We start from the raw sequence: 17,500 nt of genomic DNA, 5'->3' as shown, positions 1-17,500 counted from the left end.
TGCCGGATCATAATGCGCGCTCCTGCAGCCGCGGACACCTCTCTCTCTCTCTCTCTCTCTCTCTCTCTCTCCCTCTCTCTCTCTCTCTCTCTCTCATCAACCCTGATGGTTCTGGAACTGATCTTCAGCTCAGACGGTTCACACGTGACATGAGGACTCTGCAGAGTCTGAGCGGTTTTCTCTCTCTCTCTCTCTCATACACACACACACACACACACACACACACACACACACACACACACGTCCACCTGACATCAGTGACCTGCTTTGTCTGTTCTGAGTCTGAGCACACATCTGAAGACCAATCAGAGCAGAGTATGGTAATCAGACAAACACCACAGTAATGAGTGGTTTAGCAGGACAGCGGCCCGTTCCACTGCGGCGAGATCCATCCTGCACACACACACACACACACACTCAATCTGTTTTGTTGTTTTCCAGCGGGTGATGAGCACACACACACACACACACACACTGACTGGCCAAATTACAGCGTCTGAGTCCACCATCACCGACAGCCAATCACAGCTCAGGCTGTTACTCTGCGGCTGCAGGAGTGTGTGTGTGAGGAGCGCGATGTTTGATTCGGGTGTTTAGAAATGACAGTAAAGACTCGGTTGTTTATTTTATTGATGACTCCTACAATAGGGTTCAGTCGAGCTCGGCTAGTAGTTTTGGAGAGTTTGATGTTTCCCCGTTTAAACAGAACGATCAAGCAAACTGCAGAGAGACGTTTCAAAGATGGCTGCCGAGTGAAGGAGTTTGGCGTCACATGATCCTTCAGTTTCTGGCACAACACTGCACAGAGCTGCGGCTGAAGAGCATTCAGCAACTCCAGCTTTGGCACAGAAGTTTCAGCTTCAAAAACAGAAAACATCCACACAACGTTACAGCAACGTCCCCACAACGCACGATGTCCTGCAGTCTGCAGTTTAACTGGCCCTCAGATGACTTAACAAACTCTACACAATTACAGGATCCTGAAGTCGAACTGGAGGATGAAAACAGGACTCCGCTCTGCGCTCACTCTCACCACGGTCCCGAAGCACATCTGCAGAGGTAAATCACAATTACTGCACAATACGTGTGTGTGTGTGTGTGTGAAGATTCAACACAAGCTGACACACACCGTCGTCCACACTAAACACCTCAGTGAGCTTCATATCACATACAACGATGAAAAGTGTATTAAAGCTCAACTATATTAGCGCACTGAGGCTGTGTCTGAAATCAGCCCTATACCCTCCATTACTATTCCCTACAGTAGTCCACTAATATAGTCCAGTTGAAGTGCAGTTCTACCTGAAGATAACAGTGGCTAGTTTTCATTTGAAAAGCTGCGATTATTTTCTGGGGGAATGATTTGTGCTCAGCTTAAGCTACACTGCTGGTTCCTTCATGATATGTAGACAGAAACGCTGCACATGTTGCGTTCATCAGTAAACATACCTTCTGTGTGTCCTACTGTGAGTCTGTGTCTCCTGTTCTCCAGCCTCCGCAGGCCTCTCCGTCTGCACCATACACTTCCCCGCTGCTGCCCGTGCTGCTGAGCCAGTTCTGGAGCTGGGGGGCGATGCGGTCTCTCAGCTGCCGGTGTCTTGTGTTTGTGTGTTTAGTGTTGTCTGCAGGCCTCCAGTCGCTGCTCTGCCCACAGGTCTGCTTCGGCTCCCGGAACCATCGCTTCAGATCTAGCGTCTGTCCAGGTGAAGGCCATCGGCTCTGGGGCAACACAGTCTTCATCTGGCTGATGGAGCTGCTGTCCACAGGCTTACAGCCCATGGAGCTCAGCAGGGCCTGCTCCAAACCATCTCGATGTGCTCTGCGCCCCACAAACCAGCTCTCGACGTCCTCTCGGGAGAGTCTGGAGCTGATCTGAAGGCTCTCGACCTCACTGTAGGACGGGCAGCTGTTCTTCTGGAAACTCTTCTCCAGAAGCTTCATCTGTTGCTCCAGCAGAGAACATGGAGCGGGAAACAAACCAGCAGACACCGCACATGAGGTCTGGGTGACTGCGCTGTGGTCATAAACCCACGGGGAGACCCTTCTGGAGCAGGGAGCAGCAGCGGTACACAGGACACTGCTGCCAAACCGGCTTTCAGGAGCAGAGGCGGAAACATGACTGTCGGTTTGCTGGTGAGTTAGAGATCTGCTGACATTAGTGGATACTATGGGGGACAGAGGGAGCCTTTCCTTCGGCAGCACTGAGTGAGGGATCTTCAGCTGGAGGTTCACCATCGGAAGCTTCTCCTCTGCTGGAGGAGTCCTGCAGGCCTCGGGAGGAGCAGGGCTGGAAGTTCCCATCTCTGAAATCCCAGAGAGAGAATAGACATCAGGGGTTACCTCAGCCCGCTTGACCTCTGTGGACACAGCAGATCCTGAGGAGCATTTCAGCGAGGGGTGGGCCGATGTACAGGGGGGCGATGCTCTATCTGGGGTCTGTTCACACACACCAGCAGTGCTCAACACTGTACTGCCATTGAACATCTTCTTCCGAGCCTCCTCCACCTCTTCTGGACTCCAGGAGATGCCCTGCTTCAGCCGCTGGGTGGAGAACCACAGCCGGATCTGCTGCTCGGGGTGTGTGGAGGCCGCAGTGAGCCCGGTGAGCTCCGCTGGCGTCGGGTATGGGAACCTGGAGAATGCGGAGATGAGGGCGGCGCTGCGGTCCAGGGCGGGGTCATGTGTGCAGGGCAGCGGGACGGGCACTGCCGGACACATGCTGGGGTCAGGCGGCCTCTGCAGCGGCAGCGTCATGACACTCGTCTCCGGGAGGAAGATGATGGAGCCGTTCACACACACCGCCCGCATCTCCTCCAACCCAACACTGTCCAGCACCCCCAGAGCTTTCTGCAGAACACTGCTGCTGTCCGCCGGTGTGTGTGCAGGGTGTGTATTCTGTTCACTGTGTGTACTATGTGCAGAGTGTGTAGTGTCTGCAGTGTGTTCAGTCGAGTGTACACACACCGCCTCACACTCCTGAAGGAAACTCTCTCTCAGCTGCTGGGCGTCAGTAACACCGCAGTGTCCCTCGGGGATGTCCGAGTGTTCTCTGCTATTCGGGGAGTTCAGCAGAGCGTGTATCGGGGCCGAATGCTTCTCATGTGTGTCCCGCAGCGGTGCCGCTGGATCCTCCAGGCTACAGGACGACCTGCGGACCCACATCAGGGCAGTGCTGATGGGCAGAGAGCGGGCTGGCAGAGGGGGTCAGTGGAAAACCAGCGGATCAGATGAGGAGGCAGGATTCAGGAGGGAGGAATGAGTTGCTCCTGCAGGCCGAGAGCTCCATCTGCAAAAGCAGGAGTCACGATCATCTGCACACAGAGAACACACACACACACACAGCGTTAAGCAGGTCTGTCACACCAATCCTGCACACACTGATGAAATCTGCATCTTCACTGGCTTTAACTGGTGCGGTGATCGCTCAGCGCCGGTATATTCAGGCATCAGATGAACACTTCAGCAAGACCTGCAGCTGTCTTTTATCTGGAAGTAGGATTATCTGAACATGACTATGAAAAATACTGTAAATATTACAGATGATGCCACAGAACAACTCAATTAAACATCTTATTCCACTGACCATTACTCACTCTAAATCACACACACACCCGCAGACACACAACGGACTGACAAGGGTACAAAACTGTGTGTGTGTGTGTGTGTGTGTGTGTGTGTGCATGCTCAGGGAAAGCAATACAGGGAGGGATCCGGTTTCTTCTGCTGATTAGAAATGTAAGAATATTAAGCCAAGCTTCATTTACATGTTGTTGTTATGGCAACAGTGTGAGTGTGACAGCCTGTGTGTTCATTAATTACAGCAGCCCGACACAAAGCAGAGTGTGTGTGTGTGTGTGTGTCCTTAACACGCCTGTCCAATTACACACACACACACACACACTGTAAGGAACAAGTGTAAAGCTGAAACTGCTCACAGCCAATGGGAGTACAGTGTTGAGCCCCGCCCCCACACACTCATCCAATCAGATTGATTCCAGCTCAGGAATTCCGTCCACAGCCAAACTCAACATCGACTCTCCTCCAAGAGTGAAGACATGAGCAGATGAGCTGCACACACACACACACACACACACACACACACACAATCAGTGCTGCAGAGTTGAGTAGGGTGAACTCACTCATTAACTCTCTCACTGGCAGAGGAGCTGCTGCTGTTCCTCCCCTGCTTGAACCCTGCTCTTTACTCACACTGCATTTAAAACAAGCCCCGCCCCTATAACGCTCCTCTGATTGGTGTTTGCTGGCGAGAGGGCAGTTTAATCTGTCACTCATCTCAAGCTCCGCCCACATCTGTTATTGATCCAGAAGCTGCCCCATTTGAATATTCATGTCAGCACCACTGAACACATTCAGCCCCGCCCCCTGACATTACAGTAATGTAGAACAAGACGATAAGATAAATGTGTGTGTGTGTGTGTGTGTGAAAACCCTCAGCATCACGTGACTCCAGAAGCGAGACAGCTGTTACCTTGGAAACCCGTGAGTAGGCAGACTGACAGTTAACGGCGATTTACTCAGCAGATCAGCGGGATCAACATAAACAGCTGACACCGGACACCGGTAAACGGCGGAGAAGAGCACAAAACACCGAACTAACTCACACAGGTTGGAATGCGACACACACACACACACGCAGACTGGCGGCAGACAGTTAAGCTGCTTCAGAAACCGGTGTTTAGCATCTGAAACTTCATCAGCAGATTAAGCAACGAGATTCCCGTTAAATACTGAATAATAAATACCGTAAAAGCGACCAAACATCGAATCACACACACACACACACACACACACACACACACACACACACACGGGGCGAACAGCAGCAGAATCTCTCGTCTCTCCTTCAGAAAGCGCGGGATCGCTTCAGGCATTCAGGCAGCGGCTAACGGCTAATAATAACGGCTCTTTCCTAAAGTTCGGCGCTTCCGGTACCGGACAGCGGAGACTCACCTCAGAAACGCGTCGGTTCTCCGGCAAACCGACACCCACAGAAGCGGAGGAGAGAGAGGGGTTGGGGGAATCCACGGTTACCGACACATGATCCGGTACGTCACGCGAGGATGTTCATTCAGAGTCCTGCACGTCACCGATCCCGAACTGTAAACACGACAGTATTAATGTAAGCAAAGACACACACCTGTTTACATGAGGAGCGCGGTGTTTGATCTGTGTGTGTGTGTTACAGCTCAAACTCACCTGAACACTGAAACACACACACTGTCACCTGTTTACAGCAGTACAGTGCTCATTCACAATAAACCGAGAGTAAACACCGAACACCGGACACATTCACTCATTCATAATCTCAATAAGTTACTCACACTCCATGAGGAATATCCCGTCATGAGTTTATTTCATTCATTCATTCTTCTCCAGCTCAGTCCCTTATTCATCAGGGGTCGCCACAGTGGAATGAACCCCCAACTATTCCAGCATGTTTCACAAAGCGGATACCCTTCCACCAGCAACCCAGTACTGAGAAAACACCCATACACACTCATTCTCTCTCACACACACACACACACACACACACTACGGCCAATTTAGTTCATCGGATCGTTTGGGATAAAGCAGCAACACACACTGCGTCAGTCCGTCAGTCAGTGAACTCTCCATAGTGTTGAACAGACAGACGCTCGCTCTGGGACCCCGGTCTGGCTGAACTGAGGACAGTTTTCATTTCTGGGTCAGCTGTACTGTTTTTAAAGGTATGTTTACTTGAACTTGGTGAACGGCCTCTTCACATGCCCGCTGGAGTGTTGTAAAGCACAGGAGTCAGACTCAGCTCCTGGAGAGCCGCAGCTCTGCTCCAGCCCTGATCAAACACAGCTGATCCACTAATGGAGGTGTTCAACAGGCTGTGTCTCAGTGTGTTCTTCAGCGGTCCCGCGTCCTCCTGTTCTCCTGTAACGTCATCATCAGCTGATTCAGTTCCAAACCCAGACCGCAAGACTGTGTGTGTGTGTGTGTGTGTGTGTGTGTGTGCACTCTTCTGTTGATAAGAATGGCTTTATCCAGCATGTTCAAATAAATTATTAAAAAAGCAGAGAATGATGCTCACACACACACACACACACACACACACACACACACACACACACACACACACACACACACACACACACAGATCTGAATGCTGAGCTGCTGCCCCCTGCTGGAGTACTGGCGCCACTACACATGTAGATCTGCATTAATCTACATTCAGCACATTCAGAACTGGGGGAGAGCATGGCAGGGTGTGTGTGTGTGTGTGTGTGTGTCCCACTATTTAACACTTCATTCAGCATCCCACCTGCTCAGCGTTTCACAGCGCAGACGATCGCAGCTCTTCCAGCAGCGGTGTCAGACTGAGCTCCTGGAGGCCGCAGCTCTGCTCCAGCACACTCACCTGGAGGATTCACACAAGCCTGAAGGACTGTGTGTGTTTAATCAGGGTTAAAGCTGAACTGTGCAGAGCTCCAGGAGCTGAGTTTAACCTCAGCGGCGTACAGTATAACATGATGTCAGGAAAGGGTTAACAGCAGACGAATGAACAGAGAAACGGTGTAATAACTCAGAGTGTTTATTAAAGGGATTTATGAGGTGAATGCGCGTGACATTAGCACAGGCACACACAAATACTGCATCATTCATCAACACAGAGCATCAGACAACACACCGTCACATCAATACACAGGAAACAGGACTGTGAACGCGTGTGAGGACCATAAACCAAGAGGCTCAGGGTAAAACACGCTGACAAACACGAAACTCCATCATATCAAATAAATAAGATGATCAATCAGACACACACAATCATAATCAATCAGTGAGCCGGCAGAGGAAGCGCTCGGACTGATCAGGAATAGCCTGATGTTCACTTCTTTAACATATTCAGGACAGACGAGAGGATATTAAAAGCTGAATATAAAACTACAATATGATATAAACGTCTACAAACTGCACTGCTCTCTCCAGATAATCATGAAGAGGAAAAAACACAGATAAATCCACATGTTCAGTCATCAGACAGCCAGCAGCAGAGTCTGAGCGAAGAATCAGAGCGACGGACAGAAACGACTCACTGATTCAACTGATTCAACCAAGACGAATCGGTTCACCAGAGAGACTCAAACTAGGCTGCTGCTGTTTCTGTGGACAGTTCAATATCCTTAAATAACTCCAATAAAGCACATATTCACAATGTCACTGTGATTATAAGGCACATATTCCACACATCCACACAACAACAGACAGAAGTGACCATTTTAGGCCTCCGTCACTGAGTAAAGCGGCGTGCTTCTGTTCTCAACATGGCTGCTTATTAACATGGCTTGACTGTGGATGTTTATAGATGTGCATAAGGGCTGTGTGTGTGTGTGTGTGTGTGTGTGTGTGTGCAGTGGTGATCTTCTGAGTTCTGCAGAGCAGCTGATGGTTGTTGTTGTTCCGCTGTGCCGCTTCATCAGTGTGTATGCTCAGTAATGGACACTGGTCAGCATCTGCAGTGTGTGTGTGTGTGTGTGTGTGTGTGTGTGCGTGTGTGTGTGTGTGTGTTTCAGGTCTGCCTCTGCATGCCGGGCGAGCGCAGCTCCTCCTCTTCCTCCTGGACGGGCCGTGGCGGTGGGTAGTTGGGCTGATAGTAGGAGCCGTAGCTGCCGTACGGGTCTGCCTCCTCCGCCTCACCCTCCGGCCCGTACGGCTGGTAGGAGCTCGGCGGAAGCTGAACTACAGGGACATCGGTGTCAGTGAGGTCAGCGCCTGCACCGCGCACACACACACACACCACATGCGCACACACACACACACACACAGCACACACACATTAGTAAAGCAAACGCTACTGCTGCGGCTCTCAACTGATCTCACACCAAACACACACACGCCTGTTCCACACACACACACACACCTGACCCCCGCGCCTGAGTCCTCTCTGCAGTGAGTGATGGAGGAATCAGAGTGTGTGCTGTGTGTTCAGGAGTCGTGTGTTTGATGTTCTACACCATTAGTTGCCAATAAAGCACTGCAGCAGGTCCAGTTCTACAGTGTTCTGCTGCTCGTGTTGGTGAATGAGGATAGGGGGATTATAGTGACGTCACACTGACCTCCGTCAGCTCCTTCACTGTGCTGATGTCAGATGTGAGAGGCTGAATCAGTTGAGAGACGCGTTAAAGAGTCAATTCACCCAGGAAATGAGCGCTCTGTGCCGTCATCAGTGCTCAGCGTGAGCTTTCAGAAACGGCTTTATCCTGCAGTCGTCATCTCTGAGCGGCTCTGTGATGCGCACACACACTCTGAACGCAGGACAGCAGCGCATCCGCTCATGTGTTGGGTGAACTCACTCAACCTGATGCTCAGGCCACACCCCTGCCCCGCCCCCAAAATACACTTCACCACTCAGACACTCAGGCCACACCCCTGCCCCTGCAACAACACATGCAGAAGATTCACCGGCAGCATCCAGCAAAGCAGCAGTGAGTCATCATCATCATGCACACACACACACACACACACAACCCTCAACAACATGAAGCTTACAGAGATTAGTGCATACACACACACACACACACACACACACACCCTCTCTCTCTCTCTCTCTCACCTCCTACGTTGTACCCCAGGCAGGCGTTCTGGTCGCAGTATCCTGGAGGACCTGCTGGACCCACCGGTCCTGGTATTCCGGGTCTTCCGGGACTCCCGGGGCTTCCAGGCCGACCAGATGGTCCTGGACTTCCTGTTCTGCCTTCACCAGGAGGCCCTGCGGCAGGAAACAGAGTCTTCAGCTTCCTGTCTCAGTGTGACAGTCTGGACAAAACAGCTTCAGTTTAACCACACACACACACACACACACACACACAACCTCACACCTAACTCTATCATCCGGCTCAGTTAATAATGAAGACTGCATTACCCATGATGCACCACTCACAGTAACAGCGTCACAGTTCTGATGTGTTTATGGAGCATCATGTGCAATGCATCATGGGAGTGTAGTTCTGTCCTCATTAAACCTGTTCAGTTCAGTTTTGTAGTTGTTTGAGGGTTAGTGTAGTGTGTGTGTGTGTGTGTGTGTGTGTGTGTGTTTATATTCATATGTTCACCTGGAGTTCCAGCAGGTCCTCGTGGTCCCTGGACACCAACGCCCGGATTACCCTTCTCGCCCTTCTCCCCCTGGACACCTGAGGGTCACACACACACACACACACACACACACACACAGACACACACAGACACACACAGACACACACACACACACACACAGACACACACAGACACACACACACACACACACACACACACAGCCCGTCAGCTCCTCTGCGTCCACACACACACAGATCTCAGGTCAGTGTGTTGCGCACCTCTGGCTCCCGGCTGGCCGTTCTCTCCGTTGGTGCCGGGGAATCCGGGTCGTCCGGGCGGCCCCTGCTCTCCCTGAGGTCCTGGAAGCCCCTGCCGGCCGGGCTCTCCTGGGGGCCCCGGAACCGTGCGGATGGACACCGGCTGACTGGGGATGTGGTTCAGGATGGAGCTGTAGCGCGCCATGTGGCCTGCGGAGCGGAGGGTGAGTGTGTGTGAGAGAGAGAATCTGTGTGTGTGTGTGTGTGTGTGTGTGTGTTGACTCACTCTGGATCAGCTGCTCACACACTTGTCTGGCGATGGCCTGAACAGAAGCGGTGGACTGGACTTCACCCTGTGATCAATAACACACACACACACACACACACACACACACACACATCTGATCAGCGTCTCGTATGATCAATGATCTACAGCTGCACACGCGGAGGCGTCACTCACCCGCTCACCCTTCTCGCCTTTGGGCCCCGCGGCTCCCTGAAACACACGCGAGGGTTTAATGCTGTGTGTCAGCATCACCTGCACACTGATGTGTGTACGTATGTGTGTGTGTGTGTGTGTGAACGTGTGTGAGTGTGTGTGTGTGTCTGTACTGAAAAACACATACCGGAGGGCCCTGGTCTCCTGTAGGTCCTGGAGGGCCGTTCTCACCTGGGGCTCCGGGGGCTCCTGGACCTCCCTGAGGATGAAACACACACACACACACACACACACACACACACACACACACACAGTCAGCAGAGCAGGCCTGTAACTGGATCTGTGCTGTTCTGTTCCTCTGTCCTGCTGTGGAATATGGAGGACGTGACAGCACATTTCCTGTTAAACACTTGAAACACTTTCGCTGGTCGTGACGGACACACACTGTGGCAAACACAGCTGAACTGGAGCTGGGCATGTGCAGAGGGGCTGCCTGATGAAAACACACAGAGACTGTATGAGAACACTTCAGTCTCCTGCTGAAGCTCAGACGCCTGCTTTGAGAAACTGTCAATCACAGCTGTCAATCACGATGCCACGCCCAGAACACACATCAGCTGATGACCAGCGCCTCTGCTGACCACAGCCGCCTTCGAGAACATTTTATTGCAAGCATGATGCATTTTTTCACGTCTCCTTCATTAACACGGAGCAGGCGGCTTCATGACCTGTACTGCAGCAGCCCCCAGGGGGCGATCTCACGACTGGCAGCGTCACTCAAAAGCAGGCTAATGACACACTTCAGCACATCATACATCAGCGGATTATGTGTGTGTGTGTGTGTGTGTGTGCACTCACAATGGGTCCCGGTGGCCCAACTCTACCCTGAGGCCCGTCCTGACCCGGTAGACCCTGAGGAGCAGAACAACACGCGTGATCAACACACACACATCACTAACACACACACACACATCACCAACACACACACACACACATCACTAACACACACACACATCACTAACACACACACACATCACTAACACACACACACATCACTAACACACACACACACATCACTAACACACACACACACATCACTAACAAACACACACACATCACCAACACACACACACATCACTAACACACACACACACACATCACAAACACATACATCACCAACACACACACATCACTAACACACACGTAAAGCACGTTACCCGTAACCCTGGAGGTCCATCACGGCCCACAGACCCCGGAGATCCAGGAACACCCTGCAGGAGCACACGGCAGGAAGTCAAGCACACTACAGACAGGAAATGAAGCAGAACACAGACAGGAAGTGGAGGTTTACCTGTGGCCCTGGAGGACCAGCATCACCCTTCTGACCCGACTCACCCGGAGCGCCCTGAAAAACACCATCAGAACAGCTGAACACAGAGGACACACGGCGATACACACACCAAGCTCAACTAACACTGACGCTCTCGGCGCGTTTCCCCTGTCGGGCCAGTGTGAGCAGGACATTTACCAGGCCGGGCCGGGCCAATCGCCCGGGAGCATGAGCGGTGAGGCTGAAATCATGTGGTGTTTCACTGTCGGGCCACTAGCCCACGGCTAACCCCGCCCCCAGAACATCCCCCAATCAAACATCACACAACCCGGCCAGCCCAGCGGCAATCAGCAGATAAAGCACACACACACACACACACACACACACACACACACACACACACACACACACACACACCATCATCACACACACACACACACACACACACACACACACACACACACACACACACACACACACACCATCATCACACTGAAGACCACACACACACACACACACACACACACACACACACACACCATCATCACACTGAAGACCACACACACACACACACACACACCATCACACCATCACACACACACACACACACACACACACACACACCATCACACACACACCATCACACCATCACACACACACACACACACACACACACCATCACACACACACACCATTATATATATAGCGTGTGTTGATAACATCCTCGTTTATATAGACGCCGTCAAACATTCAGCCCAGATGCTCAGACACAGATGAATATCCTCCTACAGGTCACATGACAGTGACAGGAGATCCGCTTCCCTGATGCTGTAAGGAGGACGCTGCAGGTGTTCAGTGTTCAGCGGTGATGTACAGCCTCTACTGCTGCGCTCGCGTACGCCAGCTCTCATACAGCTCTACATGTACACTGCATTTCTACATTTCTCCTCGTCATACACACACAGCACGGGTTTCAGGACACAGAACACAGATTTCCCTACGGTTCCCCCCCCATGTGTTAATGTGGGTCCCTGAGACTGAGTCAGGGAGTCGACTGAGCGGTCCATTACCATAGGGCCTCTGATGGAGCGTCCGCTGGGCCCTGGAGGACCAGGAGGCCCCTGAGCACCGGGAACACCAGCATCCCCTACTGGACCAACAGGACCCTGCACACACACACACACACACAATCACACTTATGATTTGGTCAGATGTCAGTGAGGTGCATTATGGGTAATACTGTACCACAGGGCCGGGTTCACCACGATCTCCTCGAGCACCTCTGATCCCAGGACCTCCCTATCTCACACACACACACACACACACACACACACACACACACGCACACACAGTCAGTTACTGATGTCTGAATGATGGTGATGATGCTGATGGTGATGAAGGCTGTACCGGGGGTCCGGCGGGTCCAGGGGGGCCCTTACTGTCCTGAGTGCAGGTACAGGCACGCGGCAGAGACGGACAGTCAGCTTCCTTCCTCTGCACACACACACACACACACAGTGAAAAGACAAAGGTACTGAACCGGTTAACTCTTAGCGTGTGATGCTAACTGTGGGCTGTGTGGTTCATCTTGGCTGTTTAGCAGGCTAGGCTAGTGTGGTGTGACTCGGTGGCGGTGCAGTGAGCTGCGCTGGAGCAGGCGGAGGATGACAGAGATGCAGTGATGCTCAGATGCAGGTGATGAGCGGGAATGATCAGAGCTGCTGATAGGGGATATGCAGGAGTGCAACGCTAGTGTGTAAACGGCTTTTCATCTCGCTTTAGGGTTGAACAGCTGAAGGAAGGCGGATGAGCTGACTATATCCTGATGACAGCACGAGCAGATCATCTGTCCAGCAGAGGAGTATCACTCTGAGGAGAAGCACTAGCTCTATATATAGCTCACTGACCACAGCAGGGACAGAGTCATCATCATCATCTTCATCATCTTCATCAAGCTTCTACAGTTTACAGAACACCCAGCAGGGGGCGCTGCAGTCTGCCCATACAGTCTGACCAGAGGAGGCGGCAGACTCTGACAGATACAGCTTCAGCTTCACTTCTGATGTCCTGTAGGAGGCGCTGTTCCCAAACATCACACACACACTCTCTCACACAATTACACACACACACACACACACTCTCTCACACTATTACACATACACACACACACACTATTACACACACACACACTCTCTCTCTCTCACCAGGCTGGGCAGCTCGCAGCATTTGTCCCGTCGAGCCCATGATGTGCTGCAGACGATATCAAAGGACTGCAGCTGAAACTGAACACACACACACACACACACACACACACACACACACACACACACACACACACACACACACACACACACACAGTGTTATTTTAATCGTTCCACAGTGTTTATGTATGAGCTGTCTTTGATCTCTCTTTCTCTCACACACACACACACACACACCGGGGCAGAGTTGTCTTTGGAGCCTCTGGAGCGGACGGTGCGGCCCAGGACCTCCAGGCCGTCAGTGCTGATGTTTCTGGCTGCATTTACAGGCTTCTCCCCTGCAGAGCGGCAGTCCACCATCACCGCTGCAGACGTCTTGCTGACCGCAATGTGCAGCTGCACACACACACACACACACACACACACACACACACACACACACACACACACACACACACACACACACAGAGAAAGCATCACACAGAGAGAAAGCATCACACACAGAGATTGTTTTCTTCATACACACACACACACACACACAAACAGACATACACACACACACACACACACACACTCTTGTGTATGTAGTTTATGAGGACTAGTTTATAAGCCGCTGGTCATAAGCCCCTCCCTCACCCCTACAGCTGCAGCACCACTGGCGTTGGTGAGTGGGAAACTCTGACTAACGGTGAAGTAAAAAGGGGGCGGGGTTAAAACAATTAGGCTTTAAAAGCGAGCTGATGTCTGATCTGCTGATAATGTCTGATCTGATGATGTCTGATCTGCTGCTTATGTCTGATCTGCTGATGATGTCTGATCTGATGATGACTGATCTGCTGATGATGTCTGATCTGATGATGACTGATCTGCTGATGATGTCTGATCTGCTGCTAATGTCTGATCCGATGATGTCTGATCTGATGATGATGTCTGATCTGATGATGACTGATCTGCTGATGATGTCTGATCTGATGATGACTGATCTGCTGATGATGTCTGATCTGCTGCTAATGTCTGATCTGCTGATGTCTGATCTGCTGCTGATGTCTGATCTGATGATGTCTGATCTGCTGATGATGTCTAATCTGCTGATGATGTCTGATCTGCTGCTAATGTCTGATCTGCTGCTGATGTCTGATCTGATGATGTCTGATCTGCTGATGATGTCTAATCTGCTGATGATGTCTGATCTGCTGATGATGTCTGATCTTCTGATGATGTTTGATCTGCTGATGTCTGATCTGCTGATGATGTATGATCTGCTGCTAATGTCTGATCTGATGATGTCTGATCTTCTATTGGTCCACGCTGTCATGTGATGTGATTTCAGAGGTCAGAGGTCAATACGCTTGAACTATGGACCGCAGCGGCAGTGTTTCCGGTCTGCTGTGTTCGCTTGTGTCTGACTGTACCGGCGCTGTCACACCACTGGTCGGTTCATTTGGTCTGGATCAGGAGCAGCACATGATGCGTTGCAGCACAGTTCTGCTGGTGCTGGCTCCTCTTCACACTGACTGCTGTGGTCTGAACCAGTTGAAAAGAACCAAAATGCAGTCATGTGACAAAGCCCACATCGCTGATTGGCCGGATGTTGTTGAACATGTTTCCTGAACTGCTTATCGGTTGGCCAGAATCGATTGCTGCAGACAAAAGTGAACAGCGGACGGGGGAGGAGGGCGGTCGGGAAGGGGGATCAGTAAAATGAGGTGCTGGATCCGGATCCGCGGATTACAGGGACACGAGACCTGTCCTCATAAACCTGCTGAACAGAGCACTAGTGAACCACACACACACACACACACACACACACACACACACACACTGACCTTGTGGAAGCTGCCGTAGAACAGCTTCTGTATCTCGGCTCCCTCAAACGTGACGGTCTGGAAGTCTCCTTTATAGTCAGTGTTGAAGAAGGTTAGGGTCTTCCCTGCGACTGAACACACACACACACACACACACACACACACACACACACACACGTTATCTGCTCGCTCCACTAGCTTCATATCAAGAGACGTCCTCTCAACGCTCCATTAGCATTAACACTCGCTAGCTAACGCTGCCGGCTCTGCACTCTGACACCGGCACACGCGTGTTAGCATCTCCCGTACACTCACGTCACGCTCACTTACTGTCCAGAATGACGCCTACTAAGGGCTCATTGCTGCTGTTGAGAATTTCCCACAATGCAAAGGGCTCCGGGGGCGTCTCGGGCAGCAGGCGGAACAGCATGGAGATGGTGTAGTCAGACGGCAGACCCTCAGGGTGGAGGAACCTGCGGAGCACAGCGGACGCTCACACACACACACACACACACGGGGAACACTGCTGATGTGTGTGTGTGTGTGTGCGCGTGTGTGTGTGTGTGTGTGTGAGCTCCACCTGGTGGGCTGTGTGTGTGTGTGTGTGTGTGTGAGCTCCACCTGGGGGGCTGTGTGTGTGTGTGTGTGTGTGTGTGAGCTCCACCTGGTGGGCTGTGTGTGTGTGTGTGTGAGCTCCACCTGGTGGGCTGTGTGCGTGTGTGTGTGTGTGTGTGTGTGTGTGAGCTCCACCTGGTGGGCTGTGTGTGTGCGTGTGTGTGTGTGTGTGTGTGTGTGTGAGCTCCACCTGGTGGGCTGTGTGTGCGTGTGTGTGTGTGTGTGTGTGTGTGTGTGAGCTCCACCTGGTGGGCTGTGTGAGCAGTGCGTCTCTGGCCAGTCTGTAGCTGCTGTAGCTGTTGAAGGTTCCCGGCTCCAACGACACGCCGTCCACACTACTGTACAGGTGCTCCACCAGCCCGAACATCTCCATCATGCGGAAGCCTGAACACACACACACACACACACCACACACACACACACACACACACTCCTGCAGAGCTCTACAACCAGCAGCTGCTATCACAATTCAACTGTATGTCTGACCTCTCAGACTTGTAGGTTAGGGTTTATGAGTGTGTGAGTGTGTGTGTGTGTGTGTGAGTGTGTGTGTGTGTACCTGGTAGAGTGCTGCCGCTCATGGGTACAGAAGGACACGCTGCAAACAACAACAGAAAGACGTCACACACAAACACACTCACACACTCACGTGTGCACACATGATCACACACACTCATGTATGCAAGCACACACACTCACACACACACACACACTTACACACACAGACACACACACACACTCACTGGCTGAGGCTGCTTCACAGACGAAGGTGATGAGCTTCTCCTCGATGTTGCGGAAGGCGTCGAGGTCGTCCACAAAGAACACGTGTCTGTCTCCGGGGCGACTGGCGATGCTCAGCAGCTCGCCGTAATCCGCGTCCGCGAACCCGATGGCGAACACGATGTAGCCTGCGACGTGACAGTGGTAAACACACGTGTGTATGCTGCTGGAGGTGTGTGTGAGTGCGTGTGTGCGTCTGTGTGTGTGTAAGTGTGTGTCACCTTCAGCCTGGAGCTCCTGGGACACCTGCAGCACGTCGTCCTGGGAACGGCCGTCTGTCAACACCACCAGCACTTTAGGCACGCCCCTTCTGGCCCCGCCCACCGGCGCAAACACAGAGTCCTTCACATGCTTCATGGCTCGGCCTGCAGAGGTCAGAGGTCACTGTTGCACTGCTGTGTGTGTGTGTGTGTGTTTACAGTGACGGTGTGTGTGCAGAGGGGGGCGGAGTCTCCAAAATCTACACTCGAGCAAAGATAACAATCTTAAATGGTACTGGAGTAAGAGTGAAGAGTGTCTGATGGAAACATTACTGTTACACACACACACACACACACACACACACACACACACACACACACACACACAGCTCGCATTCTGCCGTATTTTACTCTCCCGCTTTCATCCTGTGAAGCTGTTTTCCTGTATTTTCAGTCTTCCTCTGATACTGCTGGGGGCGCTCCTGGCTCTTGAATGCGAGTGTTCTGCGCTTCTCTTTGTTTGGGCATGAAAACACTTTAAATACAGATTAAACAGCCGGATTGCCTCTCCTTTCATCACAGGTGCCGTCGCCTGTCGTCTGCAGTCTTCATCAGTCCTGTGGCGCTGCGGGACTCAGCTGGGCTCTGGGTGTGTGTTTGTACAGACAGACGCTGAATGACATTAATAAGCTGATTCTGTTCATTGATTACAGCTATTCATCTGAATGATCTGAGCTGTCTGCTGATGTATCTGCTGCTGATGTTCAGTATTTACTTGTTTATTTGTTAATA

The 17,500-nt window shown here is 51.8% G+C and overlaps 2 protein-coding genes and 1 long non-coding RNA gene across 12 annotated transcripts in view; 1 reads left to right on the top strand and 2 right to left on the bottom strand.

Annotated features, from left to right (window-relative positions):
- Positions 1-612: 612 nt before the first annotated feature.
- Positions 613-5,010, bottom strand: zhx2b (zinc fingers and homeoboxes 2b). 7 transcript variants are annotated; one of them, XM_087295126.2, is made up of 5 exons: positions 4,972-5,010; positions 3,936-4,068; positions 3,400-3,486; positions 1,450-3,311; positions 613-1,051 (listed from the first exon to the last, which is right to left on the bottom strand). In XM_087295126.2, the coding sequence occupies exon 4, from the start codon at positions 3,160-3,162 to the stop codon at positions 1,462-1,464; it is 1,701 nt and encodes a 566-aa protein (XP_087151252.2). In that variant the 5' UTR covers positions 3,163-3,311; positions 3,400-3,486; positions 3,936-4,068; positions 4,972-5,010; the 3' UTR covers positions 613-1,051; positions 1,450-1,461. The 7 variants fall into 7 exon arrangements, with proteins under 7 accessions (XP_087151252.2, XP_087151251.2, XP_087151250.2 ...); XM_087295125.2 differs by lacking the exon at positions 4,972-5,010 and adding an exon at positions 4,156-4,190; XM_087295124.2 differs by lacking the exon at positions 3,936-4,068 and having other exon boundaries at positions 4,140-5,010.
- LOC141378948 (uncharacterized) lies at positions 4,392-9,023 on the top strand. The gene is made up of 3 exons (XR_015516266.2): positions 4,392-4,626; positions 7,563-7,753; positions 8,622-9,023. It is a non-coding gene; the product is annotated as an uncharacterized LOC141378948 (long non-coding RNA).
- Positions 6,568-17,500, bottom strand: part of col14a1b (collagen, type XIV, alpha 1b) — a 32,047-nt gene continuing 21,114 nt past the window's right edge. For 2 of the 4 annotated variants that reach the window (XM_087295108.2, XM_087295110.2), the window contains 21 exons: positions 16,730-16,873; positions 16,472-16,636; positions 16,288-16,326; positions 15,974-16,112; positions 15,444-15,586; positions 15,135-15,244; positions 13,546-13,704; positions 13,312-13,389; positions 12,515-12,601; positions 12,353-12,406; positions 12,178-12,273; positions 11,129-11,182; positions 10,995-11,048; positions 10,636-10,689; positions 9,965-10,036; positions 9,799-9,834; positions 9,625-9,691; positions 9,360-9,548; positions 9,102-9,179; positions 8,603-8,758; positions 6,568-7,761 (listed from right to left, as the gene is read on the bottom strand). In XM_087295108.2, the coding sequence (XP_087151234.2) occupies positions 7,559-7,761; positions 8,603-8,758; positions 9,102-9,179; positions 9,360-9,548; positions 9,625-9,691; positions 9,799-9,834; positions 9,965-10,036; positions 10,636-10,689; positions 10,995-11,048; positions 11,129-11,182; positions 12,178-12,273; positions 12,353-12,406; positions 12,515-12,601; positions 13,312-13,389; positions 13,546-13,704; positions 15,135-15,244; positions 15,444-15,586; positions 15,974-16,112; positions 16,288-16,326; positions 16,472-16,636; positions 16,730-16,873 (2,177 nt within the window). In that variant the 3' untranslated portion in view covers positions 6,568-7,558. The remainder of the gene's footprint in view (positions 7,762-8,602; positions 8,759-9,101; positions 9,180-9,359; positions 9,549-9,624; positions 9,692-9,798; positions 9,835-9,964; positions 10,037-10,635; positions 10,690-10,994; positions 11,049-11,128; positions 11,183-12,177; positions 12,274-12,352; positions 12,407-12,514; positions 12,602-13,311; positions 13,390-13,545; positions 13,705-15,134; positions 15,245-15,443; positions 15,587-15,973; positions 16,113-16,287; positions 16,327-16,471; positions 16,637-16,729; positions 16,874-17,500) is intronic. The other 2 variants (XM_087295109.2, XM_087295111.2) reach the window with 1 other exon arrangement.

The sequence above is a fragment of the Danio rerio genome, chromosome 19 (genome assembly GCF_052040795.2).
Source record: "Danio rerio strain M-AB ecotype USA chromosome 19, GRCz13ab, whole genome shotgun sequence".
NCBI classification, from domain to species: domain Eukaryota; kingdom Metazoa; phylum Chordata; class Actinopteri; order Cypriniformes; family Danionidae; genus Danio; species Danio rerio.
The sequence above is the reverse complement of the archived record's forward strand: the minus strand, read 5'-3'. Positions and strand labels throughout refer to the sequence as shown.